The sequence below is a fragment of the Desmodus rotundus genome, chromosome 9, assembly GCF_022682495.2.
Source record: "Desmodus rotundus isolate HL8 chromosome 9, HLdesRot8A.1, whole genome shotgun sequence".
NCBI lineage: Eukaryota > Metazoa > Chordata > Mammalia > Chiroptera > Phyllostomidae > Desmodus > Desmodus rotundus.
This window is the reverse complement of record NC_071395.1, coordinates 81,778,837-81,801,220: the sequence shown is the minus strand read 5'-3', so window position 1 is coordinate 81,801,220 and position 22,384 is coordinate 81,778,837. Positions and strand designations below refer to the sequence as shown.

At 40.5% G+C, this 22,384-nt stretch overlaps 1 protein-coding gene across 2 annotated transcripts in view; it reads left to right on the top strand.

The window, feature by feature from the left end:
• MYO1D (myosin ID) overlaps nt 1–22,384 on the top strand; it is a 310,477-nt gene that overhangs the window by 98,399 nt on the left and 189,694 nt on the right. For both annotated transcript variants that reach the window (XM_053911384.1, XM_024564798.4), the window contains exons 11-14: nt 4,500–4,670; nt 8,221–8,291; nt 11,715–11,789; nt 17,872–18,004. In XM_053911384.1, the coding sequence (XP_053767359.1) occupies nt 4,500–4,670; nt 8,221–8,291; nt 11,715–11,789; nt 17,872–18,004 (450 nt within the window). The remainder of the gene's footprint in view (nt 1–4,499; nt 4,671–8,220; nt 8,292–11,714; nt 11,790–17,871; nt 18,005–22,384) is intronic.

The window sequence follows — 22,384 nt, the reverse complement described above, 5'->3', positions numbered from 1 at the left end:
AACAAATGGGACCTCATCAGTTAAAAAGCTTCTGCATGGCTAAAGAAAACAGCATTAAAATGAAAAGAGAACCAACTATATAGGAAAACATATTTGCCAATGATACCTCAGACAAGGGTCTGATCTCCAAAATATATGAAGAACTCACACAACTCCACTCCAGGAAGACAAACAACCCAATTAAAAAATGGGCAAAAGACTTGAACAGACACTTCTCCAAGGAGGACATACAGAGGGCCCAGAGACATATGAAAAGATTCTCAGCATCACTAGCCATCAGAGAGATGGAAATTAAAACCACAATGAGATAACACTTCAAACCGGTCAGAATGGCCACCATAACCAGGTCAACAAACAAGTGTTAGGATGTGGAGAAAAGGGAACCCTAGTGCACTGTTGGTGGGAATGCAGACTTGTGCAGCCACTGTGGAAAACAGTATGGAATATCCTTAGAAAACTAAACATGGAAATACCTTTTGACCCAGCAAGTCCGCTGCTGGGATTATTCCCTAAGAACCCTGAAACACCAATCCAAAAGAACCTGTGCACCCCAATGTTCATAGCAGCACAATTTACAATAGCCAAGTGCTGGAAGCAACCTAAGTGCCCATCAGCAAATGAGTGGATCAAAAAACTGTGGTACATTTACACAATGGAATACTATGCAGCAGAGAGAAAGAAGGAGCTCCTACCCTTTGCGACAGCATGGATGGAACTGGAGAGCATTATACTAAGTGAAATAAGCCAGGCAGTGAGAGACAAATACCATATGATCTCACCTTTAACTGGAACATAATCAACAGAAGAAAAAAAGCAAACAAAATATAACCAGAGACATTGAAATTAAGAACACTCTAACAATAACCAGAGGGGAGAGGGGAGGGAGCAATGGGGGGAAGGGTTGTTAGGAACTACTGTAAAGGACACATGGACAAAACTAAGAGGGAGGATGGAAGCAAGGGAGGGAGGTGGGATTGGCTGAGCTTGGGGGGGAACAGTGGGGGGAAGTGCAGGCAACTAATTGAACAACGATAAAATAATTTCAAAAATTTTTGTTCAAGTATATTAGTATAAATTTTACCTATTTACAAATAAACCAAAGTGTGCCATTACTTTGCAATGGGATTACCTGCAATTCTGATTTAAGGAGTGAACTCTTATAGCACATTTAAAATGCAATTCAATTCGATAAAGTTTATGAGGTCTGTCCAGAAGGTATCCAGCCATGTAGTATGAAAAGTAAAGACATTTGTTAAAGAAGATGCAAAATATAAGAAACAAGAAATATTGTACACAGGATAATGACATCTCAGTCCCCCTCAAAGTAGACACCTTGGGACTTCACACAGTTCTCCCAATCGCCATCTACTGCCCTGTCATATTTTCTTGAATCTGGTGAGGGTCTGAAATCTCTTCCCTTTCAAAGACAATTTTTGTTTTGGGAAAAGCTAGTCATCACAGGGTACCAAATCTGGGGTGTAAGGGGGCTGAGTCACCTGGGTGATTTGATGTTTCTCAAAAAAACTGCACGAGACGTGATGCATGAGAGGGTGTGCTGTTGTAATGAAGCTGCCAATCACCAGTTGCCCACAGCTGTGGCCTTCTGAATCATCCGAATAGTTCCTGCAGAGGAACGTTCAAGCTTAATGCAAAATTTGGTGTAGATTTGTTGCTCTTCTCACTCAGTCGTTTTGAATGCAACAACCACACAGTACACATGCTCACTCAACGTTGTCTCCTGCCTCCTCCAGCTAGTACAGTGAACTCATCATTGTTCTTGCACATGCATTCCAGTCCACTCTCCTTGGCTGCCAGGTTACATTGATGTCGCACAAACCATTCTTGTTATGTTAACAATGGCTGGACTTTTTCCAGACAGACCTTATTGTATATGCAGCTTTCTTAAAATGAATATGTTATGTAATATAATACACAATTATAACTGAGGCTTAGATTTTCTAGCAAGTTTAATCATAAAACTTGTTATTCATATGTGATTCAGAGATACTGGTCAAAAATATCCTTTAATAATCAGAATATCAAATTCCACAGACATAGTTGATAAATGCAAAAGTCAACAATTGCGATAAGCTATTTCAAACATCTGAAAAAAGGAACAAAAGCACTAAACATGCAAAAATTTTTAGCAAAATAAACCAAGATATATGTGTCCTAGAGGGAACAGAAGGCTAACTCCAAGATAACAGTTACTGCTCCCCCCAAAGTAGAATCACTATTCTGGGCAAGTATTTCCTTTAAAAATTTCAGAATTCTGAACATAGTAATTAATTCTTTTTATTGGAAATTTCAAATATGTAAGAGCAGAGATCATAATGTAATAAACTCAGTGTACCATCACCAGCTTCAACAGTTATCAGAGGGTTGCCAGTCTTGTGTCATCTGCACCCACCCTCCCCTCCCCCACCAGATTGTTTTGCACCAAATCCCAGACTGTGGTGTGACAGTCATGTGATGCATTTCATCTGTAAATATTTCAGTGTGTTTCTCTAAAAGTTAAGCATCTTTACAAAAGCCATAACCACAATACCACTATCACACCTAAAAAGTTAGCAGTAATTCCTTAATATAATAATCCAGTCATTGTTCACATTTTATATTTTCTTAATTGTCTTAGAGGTGTTTTGTTTTGTTTTGTTTTTACAGTCTGTTTGAACTTGGATCCAAATGAGGTTCTGCTGTGATTCGTTCATAGTGTCTCACATATGTATAGATTCTCTCTCTCTCTCTCTCTCTCTCTCTCCCTCACCCTTTTAATCTTTTGTTGAAAAGAATGGGTCATTTCTCCTGTAGTGTTTCCCATAGTCTGGATTTTGCTAATCAGATTCCTGAGGTGTCATCGAATATGTTTCTCTAGTTTATTGTTTGCCCTTGGTTGTTAGATCTAGAATCTCAACTGGTTTCAGGATCACTGTTTTTCCACCAGGGGTGTGTGAACTTCAGGAGACTTTTATGTCTGGTTGTGTCATTGATTCAGTTTTAAAAGCTTTTGGTGCTGTAATTTGCAGGTTGTTTTTAGCTGTTCAGAACGTGACTGTCAGGCACAAAACTGCTTGATTTGGAGTGGGCCTGGGAGGTCTGGGGCCCACCCCAGCACATCTCGGCTTGCCCCCTTGGTCCCCTAAGAAACCTCCTGGAGATGTCAGGTTGCTGGAAGAAACTGGCTTGGAAACCACTACTTAAAACAGCATAAAACTTACGGACTAAGATCAGTAACTTTTGGTTTCTATAACTGCTGTTTTAGGGAACTTAATTTCTTTGTCCCTGGGACAAAAGACTCAGCCTCTAATTCCATAGTCCCAAAGTTTAAAATTTCAGCTATTAATTAATATAGACTTCTTGTTTTTGAGTATTTTAAGGATATTTTTCCAAAGATGGAAGTAACTTTCCCCCCTAATTAGAAATGTAGACCAGGACCTCTCCATCTCTGTACTACTGACATTTTGGACCAGATAAACCTCTGTTGTGGACCTGTCCTGTGCTTTGTAGGATGTTCAGCAGCATCCCTAGCTTCTTTCCACTGGGTGCCGTCAGACTCTCCGAGTCATGGCCATTAAGAATGGCAGAGCCATTGCCGAAGGTCCCCTGGAGGGCTAAGGCACCCTCTGCTGAGAACCACTGATTTAGACAAACCACGAAAGTATAAAAAAGAAAGCAAAAGCCGCCCAGTTGGAGATTTTCAGTCCATAGGATACAGAAGAGAACTTGGAAGACTAGAAATGGAACTGAAAACTGCAGACACATAACCGGCATGAGTCCTTGATTTTAAATAGCACAGAGCAGGGATACATGAGATACTTTAATAGTCTATTATGAGTTTATAGACCTTATAGAAGGTAATAGAGACAACTGTCAGTTTAGGGACCCCTGAATGACATGGGACACATCAACACACAAGATGAAAATGTACAATCATAAGCTTCCCAGCTTCTGGTGAAGTTCAGCTTGCCCGAGCCAGGCTCCTGTGTGCTCTGCGTCTGGTGTGCCCTGAAGGACATCAGGATAAACAGGCATTGAAGAGCATTTTTGTATAAAACTTGTGCATATTGAAGTTGCCAAAAAGCCAGAGGTTATCTATAACTTCATTTAGCTCATGGAAGGAAATGAAAAACTTATTCTTAGCTTTTATCGATACTTACATCTCAGAATTAAATTTTTTATGGTATACCCTGAAAAAACATCAAAACTCTCCTAAGCCCTTATATGCTTGTTAACTTTGGGAAACTGGAAGAGATTTGGATTTTAGTATAGGCCCATATAACTGTAAATGCAAGTTCTGCATAATTCCTCACATTATAGATCAAATACAACTTGAAGGTTATTTGTTGGTATTTGGTGTAATCTGGGTCTTGTGGTTAATGGCAAACAGATCGGGGCACTGAGCGTGTGAAGGAGGAGGGTAGGTATGTGTGGAGGCGCTGTTGTTTTACGCGTCCAGGTCTCCGCTCCCTTAGGAATTGCTTCTTTGCTGTGCCCTGCAGATCGATTACTTCAACAATCAGATCATCGTGGACCTTGTGGAGCAGCAGCACAAAGGGATCATTGCCATCCTCGACGACGCCTGCATGAACGTCGGCAAGGTCACCGACGAAATGTTCCTCGAAGCGCTTAACAGTAAATTGGGCAAACACGGGCACTTTTCCAGCCGAAAGGTAATGTGTGTGATGAGATCTTCCTCTCGTTTTCATCCGTAAGATTTTCCTCATTGTTTGACAGATCTCAATGACTGTATGTGTTAGGTTACAAGAATGTCCACTTAACTAAGAAAAACGGCCATAAACATCCATTCAGTGAGTTATTGCTCTGGATAAATTCTGCCTTTTCTGGTTTATAGGATGACAAGATTGATAAAACTCATAACATCCAGGAGAGGGAGCTCCAGACTATGCAATTTACTGGAAATAGGAAAAAAAACCGAACAAGATTCTTTGAAAAGCATGATGTCATTTATAACCAATAGGTACAAAGTCCTTGTTCACGTGCTAGAATTTTGCTCCTGTATCTGATAATTCTGGCACTGGAAATAGCTTCCGTCCTTGACTTTTTACTGTAGCCCTCAGTTGTAATAGTGTGTGTACTTTGCCAGACTATGTGACTTTCTTAAAAACAGAGAAATTCTAGCTGTAATTCTGGTTGTTACACAGAAACTGGTTCTTTAAATACATGAGTATCCTTTCAACTCCCCATTTTTCACATCGTAAAAATGTTATCAGCAGATCACACCTGAATAATTGGCGGCAGGTGTGGTTATCAGACCCTGGTGCTGTGCCTTGCGTGCAGAATGCTATTAACATTTGTCCTGGGGGGGATACACCATTGTCCCCAAGTGTTTCATACAAATATAGGCCTGCCTAGCAACCGTAAGCTAAAGTAAAAACAGTCCCCATACTTCTTCACTTCCATGAAAAAGGGGCAAACACTTCTGCTCCTCCGTAATTCCATGTGAATCCGTGATGTGCTGCCGTTTTCAGCACGGATAAATCTGTTCTCTAACTTTGTCCCCTTTGAAGCTACGTGATCAGAACAGGAAGATTCCACTATTAACTAGGTAAAGCACAACCATCCGATATACATTACTGGCTGATATTTATTTTAGGACAGTTTATTTCTAAAATACTCTCCTTGAGCTGTAGCTGAGGATTGACTTGTAGCCCTACTACAAGTTGGCTTTGAGAGACTACAGTCTGATCTTGGACATTAGGGTTCTGGTTAGAGGTACTCCTTCAGTTATTCCCCACTTAAAATGCAAATACTAAGTGCCTCTCATTTTTGAGGCACAATCCTGGGTGCCGGGGGAAAGAGCAGTGAGCAAAATTAGAAGCCACCTAAATAATTTAGAATGATGCTTTTAGAGATGGCATGATTACATGGGCAGATGTCCTGTTTTTGAGAGATGGGTTAAAAATGTCCTTTGCAATCACAGTTCAGGTTTTGGAGACTCGCCTAGAATTGTGCCTACCAGATGATCAGTGCTCGTCAAATCTGAATTGAATTGGTCACAATCATCATACTGAATAAACCTTACAGGATATTGCATTTTAAATTAAAACACACAAGACTTATTTAGATAAATAACTGTGACTCTCACGTGAGAAATCACCTCATTTTGATGTGTTTCACCTTGGCCATTTATACACCTGAATTAAATTTGCCAACCAAGTATTTGGAAATAGAATCTCATTCTCAGCATAGCAACTGTGCATAGTACATTTAAGTAGTTGCTACTGATTTCATAGGAAATGCTGAACAGTAATTAATCTATAGAGGTTGGATTTTCTTTCTTTCTTTCTTTTTTTTTTTTAATGTGGGAGCCCAGGTTTTGCCGACTCTCAGACAGGTGGCTCCTTCCTCCAGCTTCACCCCCCAAGACAAGCACTAAGATGGGGGATTTTAAAGTGTGTTCTTTTGTGGGATTTTTGCCTAATGAAGGAAAGACATGAAATAACCAAGCTGTCAGGATATTTTCATCACTGTGAATCTTTCTGTTACATGATGCCATCATTCTGTATGTTAAGCCAGGTCTTACCATTTGCTACTGGTTACGGATTAGCTAGAGTTATTGGCATGTTAAATAAGAGGTTTCTGGCTTGTAATGCTTATGTAGGCTCTAAATTGTTTCTTATGCTTTAAAGTTATGAAGAGGCAGGAAAATGATTTCATAAACCATGAAATTACTATTGAAAGAATTATTAACATAGGAAGCTAAATGATAAATGAATAACTATTATTATTTTTTAGAAAGTAAAGCCTAACACCTTCTGTGTTCAGACCACTTAAGACTTTGTGGTTTCCAAATGTAAGAATATTTAATTTGTATAGACATCTCTTGGGTCCTTCTCCTTTGTGTGTGTGTGGGGGGGGTTATAAATAAATAGGTTTTATAAAAGTGGTTAATAAGAGAAGAAAAGGGGAATCAAATATTTTGGAGAAACTCTCTATATTCCTGGATCTCCATAGTTTGTTTAATCTTGAAGACAACTCCCTGAGATGTGATTATTAAAGGAGGCAGAGCAAGTAGGTAGCAGAGCCCAGAGTGGAGCCTTGGAAGTCTGACTTCTAATTTCCTGTCTGACTGTACGCACTTGTTGGGTAAATAGACTAATTACTCCTTTAACAATCTAGTTATTGTCATAGACCCCACCATCCTGGTTAGGATGGCTTGTTATCTAACACTGCAACCTAAGTGGTTTTGTGCATAACTACACTCAATGTTTTATGGATCCTTAGACATCTGCCTTAGAACTTAAAGGCTATCAAGTGAGCTTTCACAGGGCAGACGAAGTCTAGGTGCCACTGTAACAAGGAGAACTGCAGAAAGTTATGGAGGCCACCAGGGCTATATAGAAACTGCCTTTCCATAAAGTATTCCTCTTCAGTGAGAAAGAGCTTCCAAACATCAATCTCTATGAAATGATAGACCTGAACTGGAGTCCCAGCTTAGCAAATGACAGGTGAGCCACACTCTTGTGTGTGCAGGAAGCACAGACCTTACGTTCAGTCCCAATAATCCTTCCCAGAGCTACCACCTGCGAGTTACGTGGCCTTCTGCCAGTTGCTTAACCACTTTGAGCCTTAATTTCCACATGTGGAAAGGGGAGCTCACAGTACTGATTCAACTATGAGTTGTGAGGATGGAATGAGATGTGTGTGCCTGCCAGACAGCAAGCCCTCTCAGCGTGGCGCTCCCTAAGGAGAACGTTGAGAAGGAAGCCGTACCCGTCAGGGAGGCTGGAATGCATTAAGGCTGCAGCCAAGAGTAAGTGCCATAGACAGGAGAGGCCCACTTTTTCTCAGGGACCCAGACTTCGTTCATCTTCTAGGGGGCTCTTCCGTCCCCTAGACACTGCCCTTCTCTACATCCAGCTGGTGGGAGGAGAAAAGAAAGTGCAGGGGCGGATTGCCCCCTTCTCACCAGCGTAGCCCTGGAACAGCCTCACCTCACTTCCACTCACCTCATCTTCCACTGTTCAGAACTTGCTTGTTTCGCCACATGCAGCTGCAGGGCTGCTGTGTGGATTTCTGGTGAAAGCTTGCAGTCTTTACCACACAAGCAAAATATTTAAATCAAGCCCCACACAGTGTGATTTCATTCATAATGACATCACGATTTGTAACATTTTATCATCTCATATAAAATTGGGATATATTTTTAGGCGAGTGAAAATGGCTGTGTTCAAACTAATCTCCCTCTTAATTTCTTAGCTGTGTGCCTCAGACAAAATCCTGGAGTTTGATCGAGATTTTCGAATTCGACATTATGCAGGTGATGTAATGTGAGTATCACTTTGGTACCTCATGTGATGGTTTGCATGCAACCTCCCTTCAGAAAATATAACTGGGGGTAGATACAAGTTCTTTTCCTGTTACTTTATATACCTCTTTTAATCTTTCACTTTAAAAAGAAGTTGGCATAGCTTCATTCATTCCTCGCTTTTCAAATGTTTACTGAGCACACACTATGTGGCTGTGCACAGTTCCTGGCACAGCTGGCAGTCAGTCAGAATCAGCTGATGGATAAATACATTGTGGAACCATGTCAAGAACTAGGATGGAACAACAGAGGAGAGAGGCCTTTCCTTGAAGACACGAAGGGTGAAGTGGAGGATGTACGCAGATACATGATAAGTCACTCTGAAGAAGAATGAATGGAAGGGTTAAACTAGAGATGCACAAATGAATACACTGAGGAGTAATAATTACCAAGATGGGGAGTATAGAGAAATCTTGCTGGAGGAAGCGATACCCAAGCTGAGTCCTAAAAGTAAAAGAGGCTTTGTCAGAGCAAAGAGCTAGGAAGAGAGAAGGGAGAAGAGGCAGCAGACATACAGGCCCTGAGATGAAAGTCATCGCTGTATGTGAAGAACTGTAAACAGTTGGGTAACTTTATGAGCAAAAACCAGTTTGCCATATTATTTTTCAAATATGATTTGAAAAGTAAAAATTGCACGAGCCACATTTGCTGATTATAAAAAAAGTAGAAATTGATAAGAAAACATAACTAAAAATATAACTGTAATAGTGTTTTAGTTTCTAAGAGCTGCAGTAACAAATTACCTTTTAAACTGATGGCTTAAAACAAGAGAAATTGATTCTTTCACAGTTCAGGGGACCAGAAGTTTTAAGTCTTGAGGTCACAAGGCTACACTCTGCAGGCCCTAGAGAAGAGCCTTTTCCAGCTTCCGGCAGCTACAGGCACTCCTTGGCTTGTGGCCCCGTCACTCCAATCTCTGCCTCTGTGGTCACATTGCCTCCTCCTCTTGGGGGTGTCTGTGTTAAATCTCCTCTGCCTCTACCCTACAACTACACTTGTGACGGCATTTAGGGCGCACCTGGGTAATGCAGTTCGAGCTTCTCCTCTCATGATCCTTCATACCATCACGCCTTCTGCCAGATAAGCTAACATTCCCAGGCCCGAGGGGATTGGACATGGATGTTTTTCAGGAGGGCATTTTTTCAGCCTACTGCACTTAGTATGCTTTGACCGTCCATTGAACACTGCTCCTTGTCTTAGTATTTAAAGAGCCCTCTTGTTCTCTCTCCTTATTTTTTACGTTAGGAATTCTGTTGATATTAATAAAACCCATTATAGGGAGAGATGAAGCAATAACAGAAAAGCAAATGATGATCTCTAAATGCTGAAAAGACATTTGGAGAAATTTTAATAGCTGTTCCTGATTTAAATTAAAACTCTAGAATCATAAAATAATATGGCTCAAAATTATCACCCCATCTGTCAAACTAGCCATTAGTGCTGGTATGGCACCATTCCCCACTTTTCCTGGTCCTCTTCCCAGGCCCCAGAACACTGAAGAGGGAAGACCTGGCGCTGCACAGCTGTCTCCCACTGCAAACCCAGGCCTCACCTGCACCGTACTTCCATCTAGCTCGAAATGGCAGAGCCGGACAGAGCCCTTAGAGACCACCTCGGCCAGCCCTCTTGTTTTACAGATGAAGGAACTTAGACAGAGTATGTAAAATTCATACCCAAGGTCACACAGCGTGTTTATGGAAGAGCTGAGACAGTAACTAGGTTCCCTGACTCCCAGAACTCTAGCCGACCTCTTTGAGTGTATTCAGTGCCTCAGGCTTGCCCTGCTCTCCCTAAGCCCTCCAATCCTTGTCTAGATTTTTACTAGACATCTTCTGTATGCACAATACTTTCTAAAGTATGGTCCCTGCCCATAGAGAGCAATCCTTGTTAAGATACCTACATATGTATATGGTTGTGTGTGTGTGTGTTTATACGTATAAATTTGTAGATCATCTGTATAAATAATTACACACATACATATACACACATTTACATACATACACTGATACAATAAAAGGTGGTCTAAAATAATTGCCATATGAATTGTTGTCAGAATTCAAAATAAGGAAGTGATATAATACCTCCAGCTGTGTGATAACCCAGAAAGGCTGATGCTGCCTTGGGTCCTTGGATGCTAGGGATTGTTTTTATAGGAACAAGTGGGAAGAGTGCTAAAAAAGTATTCAGGAAATAGCAACTAGGACCATTTGACTGGAGGGTATCCTTTTTTGTAGCATAGACAAGTGGAAATAACTGGAAAATAGGTTGAGATCAAATCATAATGAGTCTTGAAAGCCAAAAATAAGGACTTTGAAGTTTGAATTTTATGGGTTAGACAACAGATTGAGTCAGATGACTTCAAGGGTTCTGTCAAAAATGACTTGAAGGTATTAAGAAGAAGACCAGGGTCGGGGAGGCCTTTGCCATAGTTTTGGACTGGTGACCTTAAAGGGCCTGTGGGCAGCATAACCTGAAGGAACTTTCTTATAGAATTAAATGTGTAAGGACGAAACATTGGCAAAGGGTGGGAGTCAGAGACCTGAGAATTGTGGTCATTGATGTAATTGTCAATGAGGGTGTATAGACAGGTGAGAAAACAACTGTAAAGAGCAGCTACATCTAGAGTTACTATTTCCTCAACCGCCTAGCCTCTGTCCTTATCACCCAGAATCCTCCATTCCTCTCATACCCCCAACCCCAAGTTCCCTCCACCTAGAGGCCATGCCACTCACTGCAGCAGAGCAGCTCCCATTCATTCCCTCCATTCTTACCAGATGCTGGATTTCAAGACCTTACTCATCTCCCTTCCTCCAAACCATGAATACTGGCCTCCTTATTTTCCCTCAAGAAAACCGTGCATGTGCCTGCTTCTGTCCCTTCCTTTAATCTGTTTCCCTGTGTGATCTGCCTTCCTTTCTCCTCTGCTTATCCAACTCTTACCATCCTTTGCAGTTCTCCTTGGATTCTTTTATCCCACCCTGAACACACTGAGCGAACCTTAGGCAAGTCACTTGACCTCCGTACGGATGAGACTCTTAGCTCCTGTGTGTCGCTGTTTTGCTTTTATCTTAGGAATGTTGGATGATAAGTACAGCTGTCTGTATTTTAAAAGTCATCTTCTTGAGGTAAGCAGTAAACCAGTAGAAAATTATTTTAATTTTAGTAATGGTAATGATGTTTGCTCTCCCTTTGAGGAATAGAAACAATAGCCCCTCTGTGTAGTAGGTAAATTTGATGTCCCTTAACACAGAATGTGGGGGGCAGAATCAGCCTTATAGATTGATTGCATAATTAATAGCAGAAGGGCATATAGGTTTCTAGAAAAGCTTAAATGTGGCTGTTGTTTGGTGAGTAATGCACGTTTTTCTGTTTTTTCCTCTATTAGCTATTCTGTCATTGGTTTTATTGACAAAAATAAAGACACTTTATTTCAAGATTTCAAGCGCCTCATGTATAACAGGTAGGATTAAATTTTATTATCTTTATATTAAACTCTTTGACATTAATTGCACAGTATATATACACATGATTATTTTTATGTGACAATTTTAAGATTTTCTGGTAAATTTTCTAGTTCTGCTTGATCACACTTAAATGAATAAGATTTACTTTATGATTATAAAAATCTATAAACATAGGACAGGGACCTACTATTAGTATGATTTTCCTTGATTTCCCTTGCCTCTGTTTCTCTGGTCACTGCTGCCATCCTTCCAGCACCCCCTACCAGTGTGGGCAGGAGTCCCCGGCTAGGCCAGTGGCGAAGGGAGGGTGTCACATAACCTCTGGCGCAGCTGAAATCTGTACACACTCAGACTCCCACTGAAGTGTCTTCGCTTCTGACTGAGAACCCTCAGACATCAGAGTGGCATCTCGTATCAGTGATGATGTATCCTGAGTGGACAGAATCTTCTCACCATCCAAGAAAACGTGAAAAAGCTGTGGTGAAATAAAAGGAAGCAAAGCATCAGACCCAGCATGATACTTTGGAGAGAAGGCCCATGAAGAAAATAAGATTCTTAGCCAGCTGCTTCTTTGGAAGTGGAGAACTGTAGTCACTCACTCATCAAGTCTCCTCAGTCAGTTGGTCAGTAGAGCATCAAAAATCATCGAGCACCTCCACGCCGCACGTTCTTCCATGCTCTGGGATACAGCTGTGGGGAAAATTCAGACAAAGGCCCTGCCCTCTTGGATCTTACATTCTAGTGGAGATTACAGTCCATAAATAAGAAAACAACTAACTTCCAGGTAGTGACAAGTGCTGTGAGGAAAAATAAAGTAGATAAAAGATTGAAGGGTGCAGGCAGGGAAGGGGAGGGGAGGCATCATAGATAGGGTGGTGAGAAAACACTTCTTAAAAGAGGTGACATTTGATCAAAGACCTGAATGAAGTGAGGTCGCGAGCCAGGTTCAGTGGGGGGAAGAGCGCTTCAGGTAGAGACAACTGCTAGTACCAAGGTGCTAAGCTAAGAATGAGTTTGGGAGTATTGAAGGCAGCAAGAAGGTCATTGTGGCTTTAAAAAAAAAAAAAAAAGAGGGATGGGGACAGTAATAAGGAATGAATTTAGAGAAGTCATCAGGGCCTGGGTTATAAAGAGTCTGTGAGCCAAGGTGAGGAGGAAGTATGAAGGGAAGCCATTGGAATTAATGATACATTGAAGAAATCACTAGGACTACCTTGGAAAGCACATACTCTTAAGGGTAAGAGTAGATTGGGGAGACCAGTTAGAGGCTAGCTGAATCATCCAGGCCGAGACTTGGATGGTAGTGAGAGAGATGATAAAAAGTGGTCAGAGTGGGTGGTATTTGGTAAGTAGAGCCAGCAGGATTTGCTATGGATGGGATGTGTGATGTGAGGGGAAAAACAAATCAAAGACAATGCCTGAGCAATGGGGAGGGGATGCTTGGTGAGGGGAAGACAAGAGGAGGAGCTGAGTTGGGGGTCAGGAAATCAGGAGTTTTGTTTGGGATATTTTATGCCGGAGGCGCATACTGGACATGCAGTTGAAAATGCCGAACAGACAATTGCATGTATGCATCTGGAACTCGGCGTAAAGGGGGGACCAGAGATACAAATTCATTGATAGTGTTTAATGCCATAAGACCGGATGAGATTTAAGTGAACATAGATTTAAAAATAAAAAAGAAAAGAGGTCCAAAGAAGAGTCCCTGACACACTCCAACATTTAGAGTCAGGAAAGAAAGGAGGAAGTAGCAAAGGAAACTGAAAGCGTGCCAGTGAGGGAGGAAGAAAACCTGGAATCTGGTGTCACCGAGACCAAGCCAAGAAAAACAGTGCTTTAAGAAGAAAAAATTATAAACTGTGTCAAAACTCTGTCAAAAGCAGAGTGATGTGAGGACCGAGACTAACCACTGGACTTGCTAACATGAAGGTCAGTGGGACTCTCGACAGCGCTGGTCTCAGGAGAGTTGTGAAGACTAATGTGTGATTGAAGCAGGCTCAGGGGAACACAGAACATTAGACTGGAGACAGTGTGTTTAACCATAAAATGGTTCATCTGTGTGGCTGCCACCAAGAATGATGATGGAGCTGTCATCACTAGAAAGTAGTTACAGAGAGCCCTGGCCAGGTGGCTTGGTTGGAGCATTGTCCCATACACCAAAAGGTTGCGGGTTCGATTCCCAGTCAGGCCATATGCCTAGGGTGCGGGTTCAGTCCATGGTCAGGGCACATGTGGTAGGCCACCAATCGATGTTTCTCTCTGTCTGTCCCCCGCCAACTTCTCTCTCTCTCACATCAATAAACATACTCTCAAGTGAGGAGTAAAAGAAGAAAGAAAGTTACAGAGACAGTGAATGTGAGAGAGGATCCATGTAACAGCTGGTTGTAGGGAAAGGGGGCTTCCAGAAAGGAGTTTCAGAGGGACAAATGACAGAGTCTGGCATTGCTCTGTGTAGAAGATGTCAAAACTCAAATTGGAAAAATGGCCAGTGGCAATGTCAGGGTTTGTTGCTAGGGGAAGAAGGCAGCCAGGCTGTGTACCAAGAGACTGCCCCAGGTGGCATTTGTTACCTTCGTGAGTCTGTCATGGCCCAGCTCACTGAGAACAGCTTCACCTTCCAGTGGTGGATTCCTTAACCCCAAGGTCACAGGACAAATGGAGAAGCAAAGCAGCCTGTGGGTTTATTTCCAGAGAGTAACAGTCACATGGAATGGAATACTTGTGTTGGTATGACAAGCTGCTTTTTCCTATTGGAAACCCTACTAGGGAAGTCAAATAGCAGTGAGAATGCTAGTTTATTGACAGTGAAAAATATTACCCATAAAAATCCAGAATGCTTAATTGCTTGGTGAGCATGGAATCAGAACAAAGGAACCTAGATAAATCCAACAATTAAAGGCATCAAGCTAAGATGAATTCATTTCACAACAGGGATGATCTTGCCAAAGGTATAAAAAGATTAAAAATCTGTTGACTGTGTAACATACTGTCTATATCTCCATAATAGGAAAGGTCTTGCCAATGGGGTGGGAAGTCTTGAAATTGGGCTAAAACCATCCTCCTAGACAGTGTTTGGATAGGCTGCCTTCGCCTCTGGACACTTCGGTGTTTCCATAGCTAAATAGCCTCCCAAATTTCTTAAAGATTTTATTTATTTACTCATATTTTAGAGAGAGAGGAAGGGAGGGAGGAAGAGAGGGAGAGAAACATCCATCAGTTGTCTCTCGCACGCCCCCAACTGGGGACCTGACCCACAACCCAGGCATGTGCCCTGACCGGGAATCAGACCAGTGACCTTACCATTCGCAGTCCGGGGCTCAACCCATTGAGCCACACCAGGCAGGGCACCTCCCAAATTTCCATCCTTCCTTTCTTTGTATGTATTTAAAGAGTAATTCTTGGATCTCTAGTTCTGTAGACCTCAGAGGATACATGCATGTTAGTGTGAGTGTGTGTGTGTGTGTGTGTGTGTGTGTGTGTGTGTGTGTGTCAGTGAGAAGAGGAAGAAAGCAAGCAGGTGGCAGGCCAGGTGCACAGACTTTATTCATCAGTACTGTCTTGTTAACCAGCTAAGTTCTGTCTTGTCTATTTTACGTACTGGCTTTCTGGACAACTGAGTTTCCCTCTTAAGGAAAGCGTTCCTTTATTTTATCTATTCATTGTTTGAGCTGTCAATAGCAAGGCTTTTATTTTTTAATTTTATTTTTCAAATACAGTTTATATGCATATTGTTTTTTATTGTTTCAAGTGTACAGCATAGTGGTTAGATAATCATATACTTTACAAAGTATTCCCCCTGAAACTTCCTACCTGGCACCATACATAGCTATTACAATGTCATTGACTATATTCCTATGCTGTACTTTACTGTTTTGTAAATGACTATTTTGTGACTACCAATTTGTACTTCTTAATCCCTTAATCTTTTTCACCCAGCCCTCCAATGCTTCTCCCTTCTGGCAACCATCATCTGTTCTCTGTGTCTGAGTTTGTTTCTATTTTGTTTGTTCATTTGTTTTGTTCTTTAGATTCTACATATAAGTTTAGTCATATGATATTTATCTTATTTCACTTAGCGTAATACCCTCTGGGTCCATCCATGCAAGTGGTAAGATTTCATTCACTTTTATGGCTGAGTAATATTCCATCATGTAAATGTACCATATCTTTTTTATCAGCTCATCTATTGATGGGCACTTGAGTTGTTTCCATATCTTGGCGATTATTAATAATACTGCAGTGGACATAGGGGTGCATAAAGTTTTTTGAATTAGTATTTGGAGTTTCTTCAGATAAATACCCAGAAGTGGAATCACCGAGTCATAAAGCATTTCCATCTTCAATTTTTTGAGGAACCTCCATACTGTTTTCCACAGCGGCTGCACCAATCGGCATTCCCACCAGCCGTGCATGAGGGTTTCCAGACATTGGTTCCTTTAAATGTTTGAAAACTATTTTGTTAATATTACATTCATGACTTACTGGCTTAAAAGTTATTTCTCTTTAAAATGATTGTATGTGCCTATTTTGATTCATTATATATCACTTCTACTGTTTAATAGTATAATAATAATACAATAATAAACATCTTATTTCCTTCATTTTCAAAATCCCTCCCCCTTCCATTTACAAAGCCGTACAGGAATAGTCTCTAGAAATGGGCAGCAGTGAGTAAGGTGGTATTTGGGGTGGAAATTGTATAGACCAAAAGCCAGTGATTTTGCATCAGATTTTTCAAAGTACATGCACTCTGCTTTCAGGAAATTGTGTTCAGTAGGTGTCAGAAAGGTATCCCAGCACTATGTGCATTAAATGTTGGGAACCACTACCTTAAATTCTCTCTCTGCTAAAGATTAGAAAGGAAAAGTTAAGGAAAAATGATATGTATTTATATGGTTATTTTTATTGATATGTGTAGTATTAAAAAATTATGGAATAATATTGGAAAGTAAAACAACTAGGTCCCTGAGCCCCAGATCACTGCGTTAATTTATAGCCACTTCTGGTGGTGGCTGGCACTGTTTGCCAGCAGTGGTGAGGGTTAGGGGCGTGGCTCTGTCTTCATTCGGAGATTTGGTAAAGCTTCACCTCTCCATGTATCTCCTTTGCTCTTTGGTCATCGATTCCGGCACTTTGCGGCTATTACTCTGAGCCTCTACATACAGAAATGTACTAGGTATTCGGGAAACCAATTCAATTCTCTCAACTTTATACCAGGGTAAGAAAAGTGGACAAAATGATGGCAGTAGTAAACACAATTAACAAAAAATGTCCATGTTAATTCTTTTCTCTTCTCAACCTTCAATTTTTAAAAAAAAAATTTAGAAGAGAGAAGTTTCTAGCAAGCTAGCAACATTTCAAGTTACAATTTCTTTAAAATCAAAAGCTCCCAAAATGAAACGGGAAGAAAATAAAAGTTGAGACCACCACATGTTTTTAAAAAATGTCCCCACAGAGCCAAATAGCAAATCCATAATTCTTGGCACGAAAACTGGCCGGCGCGCACTCCAGGGGCTGGATCGCGGCGGCCCGAGTGTCACGTCAATAACATGCGATGAGTGCCCACACTCCCTGTAAGTGTGCAGTCGGGGGAGTTACTAGGAGACAATGGGAAAATGACTCTTCCGAACCGTGTCTTCAGAAAAGCCCGGCTTTTTGTAGAGTTACCTACTCTGTGTGAATGTGTGTTTCAGTCGGAAGACGCGCCGTGTTCACGTTTTCTGCCGTAGCAGTGAGAACCGGTTTCCTCCTGGCAGTTCGCCCCCTTTCTTATGACTGCCACCGAAACCATTTTGTTTCATGTCTGTGTTGTAAGGCCCGTGTCAACTATTCGAGGGCCCTAGGTCATGATAATACAGATGTCACTTTAAAGAAGTTTCAGGAGTTTTTAAAATATAGTATAATACAGTTTGGACCCATCTTTCGGCATAATTTTCTGGATGGAACTGTTTCCTCAGTTAGGCCTTATGAGTTCGGTCTGCGGTCCAGGAGTGCCTCCCCGGATACACACACAGTTTAGCAGGATTGCTTCGCAGTTCTCGTTCAGTGTATTTGAATTGCTCTTTCTGTGCTTCTCAGTTCAAACCCTGTGCTGAAGAATATGTGGCCTGAAGGCAAACTGAGCATTACAGAGGTGACCAAGAGACCTCTGACCGCCGCCACCTTATTTAAGAATTCTATGATTGCTCTAGTAGACAACCTTGCGTCAAAGGTAATTATTTTCTTTTCTAAATATCCAAGTTAATTCCTAGATTCCCTTTTAATATGTGTTATAGAGAATGTTATATATGGTTTGCTTTTTAGGTAATGATAGTAAATCAAATTGAAGAATATGTATTTAAACTGAATGTTATGATAGAATTTTTATTCCTTTTTTGTTGTTGTTAACATGGCTGGGTGAAACTGTTGGTGTGTCCCAGATTAAAAAAAATTTTTTTAGTTTGGGCTTTTATCCTACTGTTGTTGTCAAGGGAAAAGTCTTAGTAAGGTCTTTAAAACATAGATGATAGATGATAGACAGACAGACAGACATAGATAGGTAGCATATGCCTGACAAAAATAACCTTCAGCCCTGTGCTGGCGACAAGGGCTGGCTTAAAAAAAAATCTTGGCTGTAATACGCCATCTGTATCTCGTATCTGAATACAAAACGATCAGCTAGAGTTTTAAGATAAAGTTTAGTACTTAAGTATTATCCTTAGGCTGTTTTATTTTTTATTTTTGCTTATTTCCTTAGGCTGTTTTAAATAGTTGAAATCAAAAGATGTAGTATTGACAATTACTTCTGCTTTTCATTGTTCCTTTGAGACCTAATATTGTTTGATAACTGTAGTCTGTTTTTATTTTATTTTCCTAACAGGTTTTTACTCGTAACTGCTGCTTCTGACAAGTTTGATAAATTAGACAGCGTTCAGGGGCTCGTTATTTTTAGTCCCTTCATTTTATTTTTCTCTTCTAGTGCTTTTCCTATGTATTTTCTTTTTCATTATTATCTTTTTTTTTTAATCAACTTCCTTTCTAAGAATTTAAATCTCTACCATTTCTAGTTACTTCAGTGTGGATAAATTAGGCAAATGCCACAAGAACATGTCTGTTCAGTAGCTTTCTTTTTCTTTTCATCAAGATTCTTTGGCCTCAAGTAACAACAAATAAGCACAGTGCCCAGAAAGGGAGGGGAAAGAACACAGATACCAAAGACTAGAATTCATTAGAACCCTTCCTCTTGTCTCTCAGCTTCTGTCTGCATATCAGCTTCACCCTGCCTCATCCAGCTAGGAGGAATAGAGTGGAACACAAAATTTTATGAAGTATATCTTTATAAAATATGTTATTTGTAAATATAGTGTTTATAAAATATATTATTTATAAATTTATTGCTTATAAAATAGATTTATTTAATTAACTACAAAAGAATCACTTTTCTAAAATGTACTTCTTAAAAAAGACTTTATTTATTTATTTATTTTTTAGAGAGAAGGGAAGGGAGGAAGAAAGAGAAGGAAAGAAACATCAACATGTGGTTGCCTCTCATGCACCTCCTACTGGGTACCTGGCCCACAACCCAAACTTGTGCCCTGACTGGGAATCAAACCAGCAACCCTTTAATTCTCAGGCCAGCATTCAATCCACTGAGCCACACCAGCCAGGGCTAAAATGTACATTTTTAAAAAATAAAAATACTAGAATCAACTGTAGTTTCTGCATCAGGAATTAGATTTGCTGCTAATAAAAGATACCCCCAGGTTAGTAGCTTAAACTTGGGAGACGTTTATTTCTCTGTCCTGGAAGTGAAGCACAAAAGAAAGTATCACAGGATTGGTATAGCAGCTCTAAGGTGATCAGGGATCCAGGTTCCATCTGTCTTTCTGCTCTACCATCCTAGAGCTAGTCACGCATCCTCCTGGCCCAAGGTGGCACCTGGGGCTCCTTCCCTTCTAAGGAGACTTCCTTGAAGCCTCTCACAGCACTTCAGCTACATCTTGTGTGCTATACCAAGTTGCCAGGGAAGCTGCGAAGTGCATTTTTATTCTAGTCAGCTGTACACCCAGCTAGAAATAAGTATTCTGTTTCAAAGTAGAGAAAAGATACCGGATATGAGGTAGGCAACCAGCCTAACAGTCCTTGCTACAGCTTCCCAATCTGTACATTTGCGGAGGTGGGGGAATAAGGGCAAGAGCAGGGATAAGCAAAAGCATATAGGCAGTAGACAACAAGAAGATGGGTGGGGCAGAAACAAAGGAAAAATGTCAGTTACATTTAGAAAATACAAAATAAGGTGATAGAAATAAATCTAAATAATTGCTACTTACTGTAACTGTAGGTAGACTGAACAGACTAGATAGGTGGAAAATCCACCTTACCTATAGGAGATACCTAATGATCACTAGGCAGAAATTATAAACAAAGAAGTGAATAAAGACGTATCAAACCCCCTGTCCTTCCCCCCAAAAAAACTGGTTAAAAGCAATATTAATGTCAAAGAACATAGAATTTAAGAAAAAAAGTGCTAACACAGACTAATAATAAAGTGAAGATACCCAGAACAATAAAGCTATTTCAAGCCAGGTACCTAGTAACATAGCCATGATTATAGGTGATCTCTGTAAAGAAAAAGAAGTTGGTCCTGACTGGTGAATTGAGCACCTGCCTGTGAAGCAAAGGGTCGCCACTCCAATTCCTAGTCAGGACACAGGCCTGAGTTGCAGGCCAGGTTCCCCAGTAGGGGGCGCAAGAGGCAACCGCACATTGATGTTTCCCTCCCTCCTTCCCTTCCCCTCTGTCTACAAATAAATAAATAAAATCTTAAAAAAAAAAAAAAAGCTGAAAAATTTTAAAGGAAAAATTGACAAGTACACAATCCTAGTGGGAGATTTTAAACCAAAGCTACCAGAAACTGATAGATCAAGCAGATAAAAACCTTAGCAAGAATGCAGAAGCATTGAAAAACAAATGTAAACTTTTATCTAATAGATCAAAAGAACTCTGTATCCAGGGCATAGGGAATATATTCTTTTCAAGTACATGTGGAACATTTACAGGATTGACCACATGCTAGATCACAGAAGAAGTTTGAACCATTCTAAGAAATGTATATACAAATACACTCTCCATCCTCATAGCAAGTAACATAAAATTCAGCACTCACATTTTTAATGTGTTTAGGAACTTTAAAAAGTTACTCTCTTAAGTAACTTAAGTTGAAGAAGAAATCACAGTGGCAATCACACAATATTTGGAACTGCATGACAAAGAATTTGTAGGAAAGTGCCTGTGTGGCCCCCTTGTTCGGCCTGTATAAAAAACAAGGAAGACCCCAAGTAAGTGAGTGAAGTTCTCAAGAAGCCTGAAAAGGAACTCCAAAGAAAATACAAAGAAGAAAATAATTTTAATAGAAAATATGACCAAATAGACAAACCTTGAATAAAACTGATTTTAAAGAGAAAACAATATTATAAATGAGAAAAGAATACAACTTCATCTATTACAGAGATTTTGAAAAGCATCAGAATATTATGAACAGTTGTACGCCACTACCTGACTCATTTTATGAGATTAATAGTGCCTTAGTACAGGTTAATATTGGAAAATAAAGTTAGAGGTCAGTTTTACCTGTGTACATAGGCATAAAGATTTTAAAAATCCATGTGAGTATTGCATTTTCTGGCAACATGGTGAACAAAGTGCCCACTAAAACCAGCTGAAAACAACTAAAATGTTAGGTCAGTTATAAAAACCAACTTCTTGAATGCAGCCATGAACTAACAAGAAAGCAAGGAATGTGCAGGCCAGGGGCTGCAAAGGCAGGAGTTAACTGAGTGAAAGGAGAAATAACCAGAGCACTAAAGCTGCCTTGTGGGGATTTGTTGAAGTAGGTAATGTTGAGTGTAGCAGTTCAAAGCCAGGTGCTGGAAGGAAAGCCCAGGGCCTGCCCCGACTAGGGTGTCTAATAGATTACACACACACATACGTGCCCGCTCACACGCGTGCCCACACCATGGTGGGTCTCCAGGGGGCTGCCTTCTCAAAGGGTTACATCTAGAGTGAATTAGAAGTGATCCCTCATTATGTTAAAGGAACACTGCCTCTCTCGGCCTTTGCCAGTGAGCCAAGAGGGGGTGCTTGGACATCCCTTGAAATTTCATAATTATAAGCTACCTGGGGACCCTGAAAAAGCTCAAGCCAAGAATTTAGTTTATAGTGGTCTGGGTCTGGTGTTGCCCCAAGGCATCTGATAGAAGCCGAGAAACCTTCATACCAGACCTTAAAGAATTTCCAGAGGTAAAGTTCTAAGGAAAAGAAGGTGTTCCCAGTAAAGAATCACTACACACACGAAACATGACAACATGTGCAAGAATCAGACAAAACAGATTTAGGCTCATGGGAACTACTTATACTGGAATTATCAGAAACAGAATATAGGAATGCTTAATATGTTTCAGGAAATGAAAGGTCTAAAAATATGAGAAAGAGCAAGTAACTAGGCAATTGATAGAAATAAAAGATAAATAAAGTTAAAAACTCAGTGGATAGGTTTAGTATCATATTATGTTAGCCAAAAAGTCTGTTGCATTTTTTTCTGTCACATAAAAGA